The sequence below is a fragment of the Schistocerca piceifrons genome, chromosome 3 (genome assembly GCF_021461385.2).
Source record: "Schistocerca piceifrons isolate TAMUIC-IGC-003096 chromosome 3, iqSchPice1.1, whole genome shotgun sequence".
Taxonomy (NCBI): Eukaryota; Metazoa; Arthropoda; class Insecta; order Orthoptera; family Acrididae; genus Schistocerca; species Schistocerca piceifrons.
The window spans coordinates 434,525,671-434,544,206 of record NC_060140.1 but is presented as its reverse complement, the minus strand read 5'-3'; the positions used below and the strand labels follow the sequence as shown (position 1 = coordinate 434,544,206).

The 18,536-nt window shown below is 38.1% G+C and overlaps 1 protein-coding gene across 1 annotated transcript in view; it reads left to right on the top strand.

Annotated features, from left to right (window-relative positions):
- The window catches only part of LOC124789754 (mitochondrial ornithine transporter 1-like), a 41,668-nt gene extending 25,747 nt beyond the window's left edge, over positions 1-15,921 (top strand). Inside the window, exons 3-6 of the mRNA XM_047257207.1 lie at positions 291-437; positions 7,499-7,679; positions 8,707-8,856; positions 15,127-15,921. Coding sequence (XP_047113163.1) covers positions 291-437; positions 7,499-7,679; positions 8,707-8,856; positions 15,127-15,245 — 597 coding nt within the window. The 3' untranslated portion in view covers positions 15,246-15,921. The remainder of the gene's footprint in view (positions 1-290; positions 438-7,498; positions 7,680-8,706; positions 8,857-15,126) is intronic.
- The last annotated feature ends 2,615 nt before the right edge of the window (positions 15,922-18,536 follow it).

The window sequence follows — 18,536 nt, the reverse complement described above, 5'->3', positions numbered from 1 at the left end:
CTCCTTCCAATTGCCAAATCAATAGTAAAAATTTTATGAACTTTATTGCACTTTCAAAGTTTCCATTTGAACCACCTTTGTATAGATAGACAGTAGTTCTTGAAACATTGCTAGGAAGAGAAAAACATTGGAATTATTCTACTTTTGCCTATTCAGAGTGTGCTTTCAAAAATACGTCAGGGGCTTAACTAGAATTTGGTGATTTATGCATTCTGTTTTCATTTGGTGTTTATGGATTAGTGAATATTTTTTATGCTGTAAGGTTTTGCCTATTTTTCTCTTTATTACAGAGAGTGGAGGAACTAAGAACATTCTCCAATGCAGCAGCTGGTTCACTTTCTGCGATTTTCTCATCCCTTACGCTTTGTCCAACAGAGTTGGTGAAATGCAAACTGCAGGCTCTGCGAGAGACAAGTTCACAGTCTAAAACAGCTACTGTAAGGAGGTGTGCTCTGTATTAATGCATTTATCTTTTTGTGAATATAATGGTACTGAATGTTTAGTTCTTTGAACATGTCAAAACTGTACCTTAAAAGTGTTTTAATCAGAGTGGGAAAACAAGCAGCTTCTGTGTAGCTTTAACATGTTAATTCAAAGTTGTTCTTAGTGAATCAGCTACTATCTTAAAGTGCATTATGTAATTTCAACCTATAAAAAGGTTTCAGTACAAAGCTTGTTTAAGATGCAATTGCCGCCCGGGGTAGTTGTGCAGTCTAGGGCAGCTTGTCACGGTTTGCGCGGCTGCTCCTGTTGGAGGTTTGAGTCCTCCCTCGGGCATGGGTGTGTGTGTGTTGTCTTTAGTGTAAGTTAGTTTAAGTAGTGTGTAAGCTTAGGGACCGATGACCTCAGCAGTTTGGTCCCATAGGACTTACCACAAATCCCCAATTTCTAAGATGCTACTTTTCTTCCACAAGCTATTTTCCATAAATATTCTTGCTGTTATTAAGGAAAACTGATGCATTTTGTGGGTGGGACTATACTGGTTGAGCCAACTAAGAATGCGTCGTGTTCCATCTTAAATAACTCCTTCCCTACTCCAGAATAAAGCTTTGAGTTGAGAGATGCTGAGACATGATTTTGTGCTAGCTATAGTTGGTAGAAGGCTGAAAGTGAAAGACAAATGAACAGGCTACAGTCTCTGTACACCACACATTTTTAATCTGTCAAGAAGGTTCATACAATAAGTCAATTGCATTATCTGTAAGTATAATACCTTTACCATGGACTGAAATTTTATGATGAAGGTTGGTGTCTGCCTGGAAAACTAAAAGGCACCTTTCACTTCAGTCCAGAGGATATGTCGTTGTTGTATGATTCACTACAACAAAATATCCACTATTTGAAACACTCTAGGCAAATTTCTACATGTACTGAAAATAGAGAATAAGTGACTTGCCATGACAAAACAGATGCCCCTATGATTGGCTCATTAAAGTCTAGTTTATTTCTCAGAAGAGTCTTCTGTTGGAACAATACAACCTTTTTGAAACATTATCTGACTTATAAAATCTTTGGGAAAAGTATTGTTGCTAGGACCTATATAAAGCTAGTTTGTTTTAATCATCATCTCTTCATTCAGCATGGGGCCTTTTACCCAAGGGCTATTTCTCCAGGTTTGTGGAGAGAAACTAATCACAAGGAGACAAATTTTTGGCACAGTGAACAAGATATAATTCGTAGCACATTTCAACAATTTTTCCCTAAAGCATTTGCAGAGACGTGACCAGGTGCACTGTCCAAGTGAAAAGGAATATTTTTCTTTGTCAAATGAGGTTACTCTTTTGCATAAACTATGAGGCACAATATACACTTGTGAACAGTATGTTATTTCTCGTGTGTAGTCCCTGAATATCACGCCATTTAAATCACAAATATCTGCCACTATTTTATTTCCATATAAAAGAAAGATTTTCAGCTTCTTTGGAGAAATTAAATATGAGACATCCATTGTTTTGATTGTTAATTTCTCCAGATTGAAAGTGATGTAGCTACACTTTTATCAGCAATGACAAACCATCTGTGAAGTTGATGTGGTTTACATTAGCATTTCCAGATGCTGCTATAAAATATTTGCATGATTATGAGGAGTTGTGACACCAATCTTTCCAACAACTTCCTTACATCCAAATGCATATATTAAATATCAGTCTACTTGAGATATTGAAAGTCTTTGTTGCATCTCAAAACACACTATGTGGTGCATAGGAGATGGTTGTTTGTGCAAAAACCATTTTCCCCGTATCTCATTACATTCAAAAACTTGTGAGAATAATAATTTTCAGTGTGCTTGTGTTCATGCTATAAGGTCACTAAGGTCACAGTGTGAGGCATATGTAAAGGGGCAGATGAATTATTTCATAGAATATTCACGTAAGTGAGGTGTTCAGTATTTGTAGGTATAGTGTGTTGGTAAACTCGTGAACGAGCAGTGTTCTTTGTAGGGCAAGTGGGCCTCTCCTGGAAGAACCCTGAAACTGCACTATAGGGGCACCAAAAAACAGTTGTCCGTTTCCTGTGTAGCGGTGTTGTGCAACATTAGGTGATTTATGTCGATTCTATTCATGTGATTTTAGTTACAGCATCACTCAGATCAGTTTGTATATTTGTATACTTACAAAATTTTGTATACTTGTATACTTACTTACTTACTTTGTCTACTTACAAAATTAGTCAGTTTTCAATTTTTGAAAATGTTATGTAACTGTATAGATAAAAAATCTATTCATAAAGTGGCAGTGGGAGAATGCACATGTATAAAGATTAAGGAAATTTGCAAGCTTTTGGAGCCAGTAGCTCCTTTGTCTGGCAGAAGTGCTGAAGGGAAAGGAAGACAGATGAAGAAGAGGACTGCCAAGGTTTAGGAAATGGGGAGAGTTCAGAAAAGCCACCCAGAAGCCTGGGTCAGGGGAGGCTTACTGCATGGGATGAGAAGGAAAGACTGATTGTTGGAGACTGCACCTAATGAAATTTGAAATCCTGAGAGCTTAGAGGTGGAAGACAGGGTAATAAGCAAGACAGAAATTACTGACAAAACATTGTGTAAGAGTTCTACTCATATCAACTCATGCAGGAAGTTTTCCAGCAACCTCTGTCCTGTTTAGTGCCCTGTCTTCCATCTGTAAGCTCACAGGTTTTCAAATCTCATCTGGTGCAGTCCCCATCAGTCAGTCTTTCCTTTTCATTCTAACCAGTAAGTCACCCCTGACCTGGGCCCGCCCGGTTAGCTGTGCGGTCTAACGCTCGGATTTCCAGATTGGGAAGGAGCGCCTGGTCCCCAGTATGAATCCGCCCTTCGGACTTGTCAAGGTACGGTGAGCCGGGCGGTCTGTGGATGGTTTTTAGGCAGTTTTCCATCTGCCTTGGCGAATGCAGGCTGGTTCCCCTTATTCCGCCTGAGCTACACTATGTTGGCGATTGCTGTGCAAACAAGTTCTCCATGTACGTGTACACCACCATTACTCTACCACACAAACATAGGGGTTACACTCGTCTGGTGTGTGGGATGTTCCCGGGGGGAGAGGGGGGGGGGGGAGGGTCCACTGGAGACCTAACCGCACAGTAACCCTGAAAGATAGGTTCGGTGTGGGGTGGCGGAGGGGTGAAGTGGACTGTGCTAGCCGTCATGGGGTTGTGGACCACTGCGTCTGCAGTGGGGACAGAGCCTCCGTTGTTTCTAGGCCCCCCACCCAGTTAACATATAATGCAATACACCCCTGACCTAGGGTTCTGGGTGACTTTTCCAAACTCTCTCCATTTCCTACATCTCCCCAGTACTTTTTCTTCATTCGTGTTCCTTCCTCATCAAGACTTCTGCCAGGAGGAGGGGCTACTGGCTCCGAAAGCTAGCAAATTTCATTAATCTTTATATGTGTGTGTTCTCCTGCTGCCACTTGGTGAGTAGATTTTTTTAGTGATATTTTTAATTATTCAGAACTGGTGGAGAAAGATACTACAATGCAAGAAAATAATGCACAATGCAAAGAAGAGCTGTTTGAGTAAAGTGTGTTTGGTCACCTCTAATGTAATTACATCTTGTATTAAAGAGTTGTCACTAAAAGAACTGTTGGCTAATACTACCAGTCCCAGTGAAAGGACTACAATGAATGCAAAAGTTATCACTGGCACAATAGGACACTTTAGAAAAGAATGTGAAAATAAATCACAGTGTTTACTGGAATTGCCGTGAAAGACCATTAAATGACAGTTTTACAAAATTAGGGCTTCTACATAAATCAAAAAATAGTGCTGACACTTGTGCAAAAACCATGATTATGAGGAGTTGTGACACCAATCTTTCCAACAACTTCCTTACATCCAAATGCATATATTAAATATCAGTCTACTTGAGATATTGAAAGTCTTTGCTGGTGTGTGGGATGTTCCCGGGAGAGGGGGGGGGGGGGGGGGGAGGGGGGGGTCCACTGGAGACCGAACCGCACAGTAACCCTGAAAGAGAGGTTACTGACAAAACATTGTGTAAGAGTTCTACTCATATCAACTCGTGCAGGAAGTTTTCCAGCAACCTGTGTTTACACAAGACACAGTGCAATGGGATTTATCTGGAAGAGATCTGTAAGTGAAGAAAAGATTCTGGTAGACAGAACTGATGTAATTGACTAGCAATGCAAATAGTTGATAAAAGTAAGGAAATTAAGAGAGCGAGGCAGAAAGTTCTTTTGTATTGATGAAACTTGGGTGGATCATTTTACCTTGTGGCAAGAACTTATGGTACACTGCACTGTTCAAATCGAAGAACACTGTGAGCATAACCTTCATATTTGACTGTATTTGTCGGTTTCTTTTGGCCTTGGCAGAATGCGCCCACTAGGACGATTGAGTTTTAGTTTCAATGTTATATTAGTAAACACATATTTCATTACCTGTTATGACCTGTTTCAGTAGGTCTGCATTGATGTTGATTTCATCTGGTGACTCCTGAACATCATGAATTCACCACCTTTTTTGTTGACAAGCCAGCATCATCAATGATTGCTCTGATTATGATTGAGTGATCAGTCATAGTTGTCTCTTTCACTTTTTCCATGGTATGATTGGTTGATATGCTGGGGCGTCCAGGGCACTTGTCATCCTCAATGTCTTCACAACCTCCTTTGAAATGCTTGTACCACTCATAAACCCTTGTTTTACTCACAGCAATGTCGCTGAAAATAATATTTAACATTTCTGAAACTTTGATGCACTTTATTTCATTCTAATAGCAAAATTTAACACAAATTCTCTGATCTATTTTTATAAAAAGTAAATAATCACCGTTACCACCAAAACACATGTTACCTTGTTGACAGCTGACAACAGACTAAATACTCAATATGCCTATCATTGTACAGATACTTTTCAGATGTGTTTACCAACATAATGCTGAAAAAGTTGCATGAATTTTACTAATACAGCACGCAAAGTTACCATTTCCCTGTTACTTTTTGAGCACTCCTCATAAGAATTGTATTTCAGTGCAGCCCATCAAAGAAAACTATACTTCTGCAGAACCACAATGAAGGAATAACACTTCAATTTTACAGAATAATTGAACCATGTTGCGTTGAAAATCGTGTTGGAACATGTGTATCGGTTTAGGAGGAGATCGTAGACAAACATGCATGCAGATGAACATGTATTCTGTTCTGTATTTGTAGTATATGTACCAACCCTGATTTATGACTTTCATTCCTATGTGAATGAAATCTGTGCTATATCATGTTTCATATAGCAAAAGATAAACACTGCTCAGACATATCTGCTCACTCTATTGTCCCTGATTTAAAGCATATGCCATGGAAGGGCCAGTACAATGTTGTGAAACAGCTTTTAGAAGTACCTTGTGATGTAACTGAGTAGGCAGAGTTGGGATCTGGTTGCTCTCTCATGTGGCTGCTCCTTCATAAGTTTACCGACAGACTATACAACACCTTTCTCATAGAGTATGACATTTTAGTTACTCAAGCATTCTTATATAACACTCAAAATGGCCAAACAAACATTCTGCAAATTACATAGCTCTTGTTTCAGTTCTTGTGGACCCTTCAATCATATGGCCCAGACAGGTAAACAGTACTTGAAACTGGATCATGCAAATGGCCTTGTAGAGACGCTGCATCTACTCAGAAGTATCTCAGAAAATTGTTGTCTGGTGTTTGTCATTCCCGCAGTACAAGAACCATGGTTTTCTCTTTTACAGTAATCTGAAAATGCTAGCAATGTCACTGACCTTAGTGATATGTAGTTGATACTATACCGATACATTGTAGGGAACTTGTCTACTTGTGTGTTTTACTTTGTACATGCTTATTGTCAATTACTAGTTGCTCTACAAAGTGCTGACATGTAATATAACCTCACAAGTACAATTCTCATGGGTGATAACCTATCTATAAGTAACAGCATCATCTGTTAAAGAATATATAATGTATATAGCACAGAGGTTATCACGTTTATCCAGTTGCAGAGACATTCTCTCACATTGGTCTTCACTTTCTGGTTGTAACACAGAATTACAACTTTCATTGATCCCATCTTTAGTTGTGTCCTCCACAGGAAGTTCCAGACCCTTTTGGCATCATTAAAAAAAGTATGAACACCACATAATTCAAAATGTAATTTATTGTCTCTGCTGTGTGACAGTGCAGAGCCCCACAGTACTTTAAGGCTGTACTGAGCAAGATGACGCAGTGATTAGCACACGGGCCCCGACTCAGGAGGGTGATGGTTCAAATCCATGTCCAGCCATCCAGGTTTAGATTTTCCATGCTTTCACTAAATTGCTCCAGGCAAATGCCAGGAGGGTTCCTTTAGAAGGGCATGGTCGATTTCCTTCCCTGTTCTTGCACTATTGTGAGCATGTGATCCATCTCATTTGACCTTGATGGTTATGGGGTGCTAAACCCTAATATTCCTTCCGTACTACTTTATAACTTTGGTGCAGTTTCGTTGATTGCTATATCAGATTCAGTTGGTTTGCTTTCTGATGTTCACTAAGAAATTTTTATGTACAGATCCAACTGAATTTCTTTGGGTGTATGCAAATATGCCCCGTACCTGAGGCAAAATGAAATGTGATTAAGGCATGAGCTTGTATAAAGGCCACTGACTTATTAAACTTTCAAGAAATAAAGGAACTTCTAGCAATATCCATAACATGGAGGGCAATTGTGAAAGTTGCTCTAATATTTGGGGGGAAAAAATTGAGAGAATCATTATAAAGCTATGACACTTCATACACATATATGAACTAGATATGAGGAGAGTATGGGGAGTCAGTGCGAAACAAGACCTATTTGTTTATATTTATGGTTGAAAAGAGTTGTTGCCAGTATGTGTATTGATTCTGTATGTACATTGATCTTTCTTTTTACCATTATGAACCATTATGAAAAAAAAAAAAAAAAAAAATTCTGACACAAGTACTGTATTGATGTATGTGTAAAAATATTGAGCTCTAAATTAGTGCCACCCAATTAATTATTTATTGTCTGCATTGAAGCAAAACTGTGGGCCCATAAAAATGACGAAATACATAATAAAAAATGAAGGAGCAATGGGCCTGTTTAGAGGTCTGACTTCAACTATGGCTCGAGAAATGTTTGGCAACTTCTTCTTTTTTGGAGGATATGAAGGTGCTCGTCAGTTGCTCACACCTCCAGGGAAATCAAAGGATGAAATTGGTAAGATGTTTGAAATAATTTTCTTTCAAATATACGAGGTTTGTTCAGAACATTTCTGAACTTTGTCCACAAATTTTTTCGATGCTTACCTTTTACTTACTGTGCATGGTCTCCTTTGAAATGCTCTCCTCCACAATCGATACATGGCTCCCAGTGCCGTTTCCACTTCCTGAAACAGTCTTGGTATCCCTCTTGCTGGATCAGGCAAAGCACCGTCTGCAAATTTTTTTTATCTAGTGTATTGTTGCAAATCTTCATCCTTTCAACGGGGTTTTCGACTTAAGGAGGAAAAGAAAAAAGTCTGCAGAGGCCAGGTCTGAAGAGTACAGAAGATGAGGCAGCACAGTGGTTTAATTTTTTGTGCTCTTCACTGATTGTGAGGCAAAGGTCTTTCTGGTCTTTACTCGTGAGCAATGGGATGAACTTGGCAGCAATATGATGCATTCCAAGATGCTGTGTCAAGATTGCATGATATGATCCAACTGAAATGTTACACTCTTCTGCATCTCTTGGACAGTCAGTCTTTGATTGGCACACCCAATTTTGTTGATGTTCCTGACATGAGTGTCCTTGATAGACACCGGAGGGCGTCCTGGAAAGGGTCATCTTTAACCTCCATCTGGTCATTTTTAATCCATGTGAACCATTCGTAACACCAAGTACAGCTTAAGCACTCATAACAATAGGCTTCCTGTAGGTTTGTGTCTGTAAAGGTTTTCTTGAGTTTCATGCAAAATGCTGCTCCTTGAACTCTGCCATTTCGAAATTTGCCAACTGTGTGACATAATGTTCTACTCAACACAGCACTGAACAATAACTAACAAACATACAACAGTGAAACTTCCAGCAGTTACACATTAAACACAAGCATGTGCAGGGATGCCAGTCGCATTTTGCTCCAACACACCATTGGTGCGGAATTATGAATTTTCTGGAATTTTTTGAACAGACCTTGTACATCTACATGCATCGTATGTATTTTATGTCACACATGATAGAACTTTTTAATGTGAAATTTGTGTTACAGGAGCTGTACGTACAATGGTTGCTGGTGCTACAGGTGGTTTTGTTTTTTGGCTTGTTGTGTTTCCTGTGGATGCTGTAAAATCAAGAATACAGGTTGGCGGTCTGAAAGAACCCATGATATCTGTTGCCTTAAGGGTGGCCCGTCAAGAAGGTTTGTTTTGAAGTTTTATTATTTTAGTATGCAGTACAAATTACATTTGTTCATTGGAAGTTCAAAAGGTATTTGAAGTGAACAAATTGTCGTGTGAAGTTTAAAAATGGATGAAAATGCAGTGAGTAAAGTACTGAAGTTTAGTTAAATGTTAAAAAAATGAGAAAGGCTTCATATCAGAACCAACAATTATTTAATGCATTACAGTCAGAGGCTCTAAAAATAAGTGTCATTGCTTTATGCTCATTTTGAGGTTGAAGTAATTTATGTAGACTTGGAAAAGTGGGGAACACGATGTGAACAGATGTCCACTTGTTAGGAGAAATCATTTTATGGATTGCAAAAACCACTGTGGAAAAGTGGGGCACTCATAATTATTGAAGTATGTTTGTGGAGTCTTTTGATGCCTTAAATGAAACAGTGAAAATGTGGTTACCTTCAGTACTATAACTTAAGTCAACCCAGACACTGTTCAAAGTTGTGCAGACTAGAATTCATTTCATGTATCTGCAGGGAGATGGTTGCAGCTGATGTTGGATGCAACATGTATGGCTCTCTCTCTCTCTCTCTCTCTCTCTGTGTGTGTGTGTGTGTGTGTGTGTGTGTGTGTGTGTGTGTGTGTGTGTGTGTGTGTGTGCGAGAGAGAGAGAGAGAGAGAGAGAGAGAGAGAGAGAGAGGTTGCCTGACATGTAGGTGGTCAGTGAGGCTGTGGCCATTGAGAGATTGAGAGTACACATGGAGGGTCAGCCTAGCCTCAGTGTATATCTCTCCTGTGGTCTACCACATATATTGCTTGAAAATCTTAGTCATCTGCTTGAATGTGTCATCATTAGATGTTATAAACAGCTTTGATCTTAGTGCTGCATCAATATCTGTGATGAGAACTAAAGGCTGTTTTCTCACATAAGAGTTTTTGGTTAGATTCCAATGGTCAAGATAGTGTTAGTGCCCAGAAAGTGGCTACACTTCAGGTGTATGGCATACCCATTAGTTGGGGTGTTTGGATATTGGATCTATCACCACCGTCAACATGCGCTTAAAGATTAAGCTCTCAAAGCCAGTATGGAACCTGTCTCTTAATATGTCCAGCATAAGCCAGGTGGCAGAAGTGTGCAGTTCTGCCTGATTTTTTGCACTCCTCCCACAAGCATGAATCATCTGTTCAGTGCTAATATAGTGGTTAATACTCATGTTGTGGGGCTAGGTTCTTCATGTCAGCCTTCTATCGATGGCTGTAGTGTAGGAAACACAACTTTTAATCGACCACACAGTACTCTTCTGTGTGGAGCAAGATGATACTATTTGATAGACTTTAGATTAGACTAGATTTATTTTCATTCCAATTGATCTGTAATGAGGAGGTCCTCCAGGATGTAGAACATGTCAGAAAAACAATAATACATGACAAATATTTACAACTAAAACAAATAAGTGAATGTATCTTCCACAGGTCTCAAGTGGAATGACCGTCTTTTTTTTTTCTTTTTTAACACCACATGAAAGGATCATTTTACATCACTCATTTACTAAGATTGCATTAATGCACTGAATTTAAAATTAAATTTCTTTTTTATTTATTAGGCAATAAACATATAATAGAAGTACTACAGTACTTATTTACAATGAACACACTACTGCACTGAGAAGTTAGATTGTACTTACACACACACACACACACACACACACACAGAGAGAGAGAGAGAGAGAGAGAGAGAGAGAGAGAGAGAGAGAGAGAGGAAAAAAAAGGAGATAGATATCAGTTGATTCTACTAAGAAATTCATCAATGGAGTTGGCCACCAATAAATCCTTTAGGCTTCTCTTAAACTGAATTTCATTGGTTGTTAAGCTTTTTATGGCTGCTGGCAAGTTACTGAAAATGTGTGTTTCTGAATAATCACACCTTTTTGTACAAGAGTAAGTGACTTAAAACCTTGTGAAGATTATTATTATTTCTAGTATTGATTCCATTAATGGAGCAGTTGGTTTGAAAAAGTGATATATTTTTAATGACAAATTTCATAGACTGCTTGAATAGAGAGCCAAGGTCTATGGGGACTCACGACAAAGCTTCATTGTTTGGGTGTTGGTGATTAATTTGAAGTGAATCTTGTAGATTCAGATGCTGAGATATAATGCCCATCATTGAAAGTATTGTTAAATTTTATTGTGTATATTGCAGCATGTCCAAAAATGACCAGCAGTTTCCATTACATTACAAGTGAAACCACAGATCATAAATATGTGTGTATGTATCTCTTTCCGTCCGGTATTAATTTTTCTTGGACAATATTAAATGCTTGATGGTTCTTGTCCTTCAGTACATGAGATCTGCTTCATCTTGGTTTAATCTATAGGTGTTTGGAGGCATTGAGATTTCATTGTCATAAAACTCCTTTGACTTCATACTGAGAAGCACCATCTACCGAACTGGTCATATGTTGAACATGTAAACTGCCCAAAAACGTTTTGCACCACTTTCATGCCTGCAAAAAGTCTCCAAAAATGTGTGGACTTAGATTCAAGGAAACTTAAAAAAGGAATGTCATTGTGAAATAAAAACAAATCATTAATCAAAATAAAGGAAACCTGTTCAAAAGTGCATTCATTCATTCATTTTCATTGACTGATCAATTTATTGACTGATTGCATCATTTGTCATGTTCCTAGGATCCCATCAAGGGCTGTGGAATGAGCCGAGGCATACATTAATGAAAGATATGGAAATTGTAGAATCTTTAACCTGTATACCATTCTAACAGTTGACTATCATTATACTGCATTGTGCCATTAATCCTTTGCCAGCTAAATTTAATCAAGAAAATCAGAAAGACAGTTGTGACATATGTATGAAATAAAAATGTGCTGCTGGGTAGCATTTGATACTGTGTTGCTCTGCTGTATACATTGTAGCAAGTCGGATCCTCCATCGCATGTTGTTCACAAGCTGATGAAGATGTTGATTCTCAAGCCTGCCCCACTCCTCAGTGGCAGCCATCCAGAGATCATCCCATGTGTGAAGAGGGTTCCTGCAATGATATGCTGCAAGTTTCTTCTGGTTCAAGTAGGCTCAATTGAGTTCATGTCAGCAGATACCATTGAATTGACTGATTCCTGCCTCCTGGAGGAAAGTGTTCACAAGGTGGGCATGGGGTACTCACACATTGTCTAGAAAATGAACATATTGTCAAAATGTTGACTGCAGGGCTAAAAAGTAGGCTTGGGAATCCTGTTTCAGTACAGCACAGCCTTCAAATGAGCCTCAACAGCAATGAGAGGCATCCAACATCCGTACACGATACTGTTCTAAAATGTGACCAACTCATTTCCTTACAGAACTTGTGGGACTGACACTCCAGACATGCACTAGTATGTGACTGCCTCCACACTCTTCTGTGATGATAATCAGGCATCAGACAGATCCTGCACTTGTTGCTGAAGAGAACCTGATGCCATTGATCCCACTTCCATTCCATGTGTTCCCTTGCCCACCTTCCACCATCATGCAACACGGTGCTGGGATGTTTGTAACGTTGTTCATAATGGGCACCTAGAGGTCAAACTGATTGGTTGAGACAGTTCCATATGGTCTGCATTGACATAGCTCTCCCAGGCAACATGCAGTTCAGTAGCATTATCTTTGAGGTTCCTATGAGCCTTAATTTGGAGTTAGGAATCATCAGCTGGTGTTGACCACAGGTGACCATGATGAGGCAGATCTTTGAAGTTTTGGTGTCTCACAGTAGTGACAGAATTTCTAAATGACATCTCTGTGGTGTTCACCAATTTGATGGGCAATTTCACACGCACAAAACTCTTCTTGCCATAAAGTGACAGTGCACACCAGTGTGACTCTTCAAGGCATGTTGCCAGATTGACCAGTGTATTCAAGCCAAACTGACCTGTTCATGATTGAAGACATACTGAACTGTGCTGAGAGTGCAGTTTTACTTTTAGTTCCATTAGTAAACAGCTGACTGTATGTAGCAATTTCGCGTAGTCGAAACAGTATTGGGAAATCACTCAAGTCATGAGGGTGGTGCAAAACTGGAATGACTATAACAATTTATGTTCCCTAAGAAGGACTCAGGTTATTTGGCACTGATAAATTGATGTTGCCTGCCAAATGCTGCTTGTCCATGTATATGCCTTATTTACTTAAAATGTGATATAGACACCAAACATCTGTTTGGAAAAACTAGCACATGTGAAGATTACACCATAGATCAGATTCCTCTAAGTTATACAACAGTGAGTGAAGATAACTGAACTGCCTTTGCTGAATCGATCTGGAGACATTGACATAAACTGCACAAAAATAGTTTTGCACCAATTAGAAGGGTAGTGTTCATGCAATCAGTAATCCTTCATCTCCATACCATCAGTTTGCCCTCTAGACTACCATTATGCTCAACAGTTTAAACCCTCATCCACTATGGTACATTAAGATGATGGCCAGAGGAACATCTGAAATGGAATCTGAATCAGTGGCATTGGGCTCTCCTCACAGAGTCCAGGATTTGCCTTGTGGCTAAAGAGTATTGAAGGTTGTGGAGAAGGGCATGTACCTACACATGTCTCAGGTGTATGCAGCCCCATGGATTTAGGAGTCATGTTTTATGCTGGTATCACAGATGGTAACTTGAGAACTGCGCAGTATCAGAACAGAATCCTTTGACCCATTTTCCAGCCTTACAGTCAGTGTGTCATGTACGAATTTGTATTTCATGATGGTGATGAACAAGCACACAAGTCATCAGGAATCGATGATATACCTTTGGGGCTACTGAATTGTGTGGGAGGTGTGGGAATTAGATTATTATTTGAGTTTATGTCAGTAATCTATGGAAGAAGTGACTTACCATTGAATTTCCTGTGAAGTCTTATCATCACATTACCAAAACAGGCACATGTGGATTAATGTGAAAACTGTTGGATGATTAGTCTGACAAGTCATACTTGTAAATTGTTAAGCAGGATAATATGAAGAAAAAAAATTAAAGCTGTGCTGCAAAAGACTTTTTGGCTCCAAGGAATGAAAAAGTACCAGAGCAATAATTCTGACAGTGCATTTGTTAATGGAGGGTAATTTGAAGATGAGCAAGGATACTCTCTTAGCATTTGCAGACTTAGAGAAAGACTTGAATAATAGAATCAGTATAAGATGGTTACATTCTTTACAAGACTGAGCCTCAGGAACAGCTGACAAATAAACTGCAACATCCGAAGTGGGTGTAATGAAACTGGAAGGTCAAGACATGTGTAGTTTAATACCCACCAGCCACAAAACCCCCAACCAGGGGGACTGAGGATTTTATTTCAGGGCCTCTTACTCCTACAGAAGCTATCTTTGGCATGGCTGACAAATATCTCTATCTCTGTTTCATTTCAAAATTCATTCTTTTAGAGGAAGTGGTTTCACCACACCTAATGAGTTCCCTCTACCTCTTCTCTTCGTGGCCTTTCTTATGGACTGCTCTTTTTCTAGTTAATGTCCATTGGCCTGGAAGACGTGGATGGTCCTGCAGAGCTCCAGAGTAATAACAAATCTCACAAACTTCTTCACCACTCTAAGAAGACAATCTCTGAGTATGAGTTGAACATCCTAACTATTGCACTTTCTTGAACTGTCATACGGGTTCTAGTGATCAGATATATACTTTCCAGCAATATGTTTATTTTCTGCCCATGACCCCAAAAGTATAAATGACTGTTTTCTTCAACTAAGTCTCGAAGATATAAATTTTAGCAGTACCAGAAGAGCAGAGAGCAACTATTGGTGTAGCTTCTTGTTGTCTCTTATATTTGTCTTTTATATCACTCATCTACTCCACAAAAGCCTACTTACAAAATTTAATGAACCAGTATTGCAAGAGGAATCTAGGAATATACTACTTTCCTCTGTGTACTGCTCCCTAGGGACTGCAAAGACAAGAGTAGATTAATTATTATGCACATAGAGGCATTTAAGTAGTCATTCTACTTGTGTACCACTTGTGAACAGAACAGGGAGGAAACATAAGATACTGTGCAATGGGAAAGACCCTCTGCCAAGTCTTATTTGAGTGTATAGATGTGGTAGTAGATTTCTATCTTCATGTTATGTAAAATAAATTTGTGAGTCACTAAATTCTTGAGTTTAGTCTAATTTTTGCTAATTTGTATGGCATTGTTTATTGAAGTACTTATTACTAGTAAAATCGACTAAAATGAACCTACTGGTATTTATATAAATTTAAGGTATTTTCCATGTGTCTTTTGCTATTTTTCAGGGATTTCTGCCTTGTACAACGGCTTGCAACCATCTCTTGTCAGAACAATACCAGCCTGTGCTACTTTATTTCTAGTGTATGAAAATAGTAAAAAGATGTTGCTTAAACTTTTAGAATGAACAGTACGGTAGATTTGAATGTTTTTATCACATAATGGCAAAATCACTGCCACAGATTTTGTCCTCATAGTCATACAAGTTGCCAATGGAAAACTGCTTAGAGGATAGTTTGGAGCAGTAATACTGAATATTGGTTGCAGTGGAGCCCTTAATCTTTTGATACTGACAGTGCAAACATAAAAGGTTTTTAAAATGTAAACCACAAGAGAAAATCCAAGATGGAATAATGACAATATTATGAAGAGGATAGACTGCTACTTACTGTATAGAGGAGATGCTGAGTTGCAGACAGGCACAACAAAAAGGCTGCTAAATGTGTGAGCTTTTAGCCAAAAGAAGAAGGCATTTTGGCTGAAAGCTCAATGTTTAGCAGTTTTTGTTTTGCCTGTCTGTGACTCAACATCTTGTCTACATGGTGAGTAGAATCTATCCTTTTCATAATATTGCTAATTACAAGAGACTTAATTTAAGCACAAAACTTAAAAATTTTGTTTATAAATGCAATAAAATTAAGCATGCATATAAGTATTCATGTGAACACTGCAAGACTGGTAAATTGTCACTGTTTATGTGGAGATAAGGGTAAATATTATAACACAGTGGTTATTGATACAGTGTGGTCATTTGACTGGACCAATACTTTACTCAGTACTTGACAGAAAGAAATCTTGTAACAATATGCTAATACAAGGTATTTTTCCATCCTTTGTGTATGTTTATTAAGTATTGATTACAAATCAAAAAGAAAGTAGAAATAATCATAAGTAGTCTGTTACCATTTAAATTGCCAATCATTACTGAAAATATATTGTCAAAGCATGAAGCATGTTTATCTATCATTTATTGGATTGCCTAATTAATTATAATTTTCCGTATTTATTGTCCCACTCTTTAATTTCAGTTGCATATATTTCCACTTTTAGTTTGTAAGCAGGTTTATGTCAGGAGTTGTTATACAGTGAAGAACGAAAATGATGGTTTAGCAGTTGTGCGTATCTCCATGTTTTGCGTTCCATTTTTTTGTTTGTTTTGTTTTCTAACCATAAGTTTGCACATCATCATATGTATTCTAAAAATAATATTTATCTGTCACTGATGGATGAGTATACAATGCCTGTATACAACACTTGTATCTGGGAAAATTGTGTGTGTGTGTGTGTATGTGTGTGTGTGTGGTGTGTGTGTGTGTGTGTGTGTGTGTGTGTGTGTGAGAAACATGTTACCCAAATGTAACTATTAGTGATTAGTGTCACCTGCATCTTCATTCATAAATATATGGGCATTAATTTTTAAGATATATACGTGCAGGAAACTAGATACGGTTTATAAAGAGCATTTATTCTTGACATGTTTGAAAGAGAAATACTAGATCATAGTATAATCTTCAGTTTCCAAGGATGTTTTCGTATATTAAACTCTTTTTCACAAGTAAATTTATAGTTTTAATTACATGCTTAAAAAGTGCATAAATGTTAAAATGGAAATTTTATGAAAAACTTCAGTTGTTATTGAGTGTTTGATTCAAATGAAGATTGTAAGGTTATCAGTGTTGATACGCAATTGTGACAATAAGCATGCTGAGTGAGGTATGTGTGATACCATATTGACTGGATAGTAAGTAACCTTGAATGAGTCTGTGCAAATGAAGGAAAAAAAAGAACAATGCAGATTTGTTTTCTGTCACAGTGAGCAATGCTACAATGTTATGCTATATTGTTGATTTTCATTGCATGTGAACTCAAAAATTTTTCTGTCTACTTATTTGCAACTGCAAAACTATTCAGTGGGCACATGTTTGTAAGGGTTATTTCTGTTTGAGTATTGTTTCTTGTTATAGGTGGTCTGTGTGGCACCAACACATCCATATTGACTGTTAATGTCATTTTCTTTGAGCAGAAGTTCTGGCTTGAAGTTTAAGTACCAATTTTTGAGAGGCCTGGTTGACTGCATTACTATTCAGATATATGCCACTGTTTGATCTCTACACCAGACATACACACAATTAACAAAAATTTATAATATTTATTCTATGTAGTGAGTATGTTCTGGCACAATGGCATACTTTTTTTCACCGCTTTTATGTCTTCCTTATGTTAAACTCTTGCATAACTAAGGATTGTTACACCAACAGCATTTAGTGACGTATTTCAGTATTTAGTCTTACCTTCTCATTGAATCAAAAAATACTCTATCAAAAAATGAAAGAATGAAAGGCTGACCAATGTTGTATATGGATAAAGTGTCAAAACCATTTTGTTCAAGTTATTTTCTAGTTGTTCCACAGGTTGTTAACATGTTGTCCTGCAGTTCTGTAATGCTAATCATGAGTAAAATAATGATGTAAGTGCCTTGGAGTGTGGCATCTGTGAGCAAATACTAAAGTTGTCCCATCACATTAGGTGTTTTCATTTATGTAGGACTTCAATACACTTAGGCCTCAGTGGTATGTTTCTGAGACACAAAAGACATGAAAATGCTTGCATTATTAACTATTTTTCACGAAATATTAGTGCTTAACCAATCTTAATGTATATTCTGTTACAAGTTTAATTAAAACCAATAAACACACTGGTAGTGGTCGAATGTTTACTACAGATATGTAATTGCACTGTGCCAGAAGTCAATAAAATGTAACACTGCAACATGAAACATGATATGCAGAAGTGATTTTAGCAATGGAAGGAAAGAATGCGGACATATTTGGGCATCGTTAGGTCTTATTTTCTCGGCAACCCCCACTAGCCAAACAAGCAGTATACAGATTTTAATGTTAGTCTTGTTTGTTTTGTGTTGGACCTTGTTCATAATGTTTTATGTTGGAGTGTTAGAATATTGCCCAGATAAACTGCATGTCCAGTGCCACAGTTAGGATAAAACTTGTCACTGTGTAGGAATGAATTTCAAAGTAAACAAATTGCCATATACTAATACTATGGTTACACCATGAGATATCCACTGTCAGAGGAATGAGGGGCATGGTAAGAGGAAAGTGCCTGGTGTCCATGTTCAACACTAGTAGGAAAGCCTTGTGGCAGACATCAACAGTCTCATTGTTAGCACGATAAGTGCACCAGTGGTAACTCAGGCTGTATCATTGTCACCAGATGACATGTCTACAAGGTGCTGTAATATGGTGGTGGGCCAACTAAATGTGGCAAATATTTCTCTTCAGTAATGTGAAAATTCTTGTTTCTTTTTGTGCACAGGTAGTACTTGAAAATGTGTGTATCATGGTAGACATTCTTTCATCACTGTAATGCAGTTCGGTGTTATGTGCATTTTTCTGGAGGA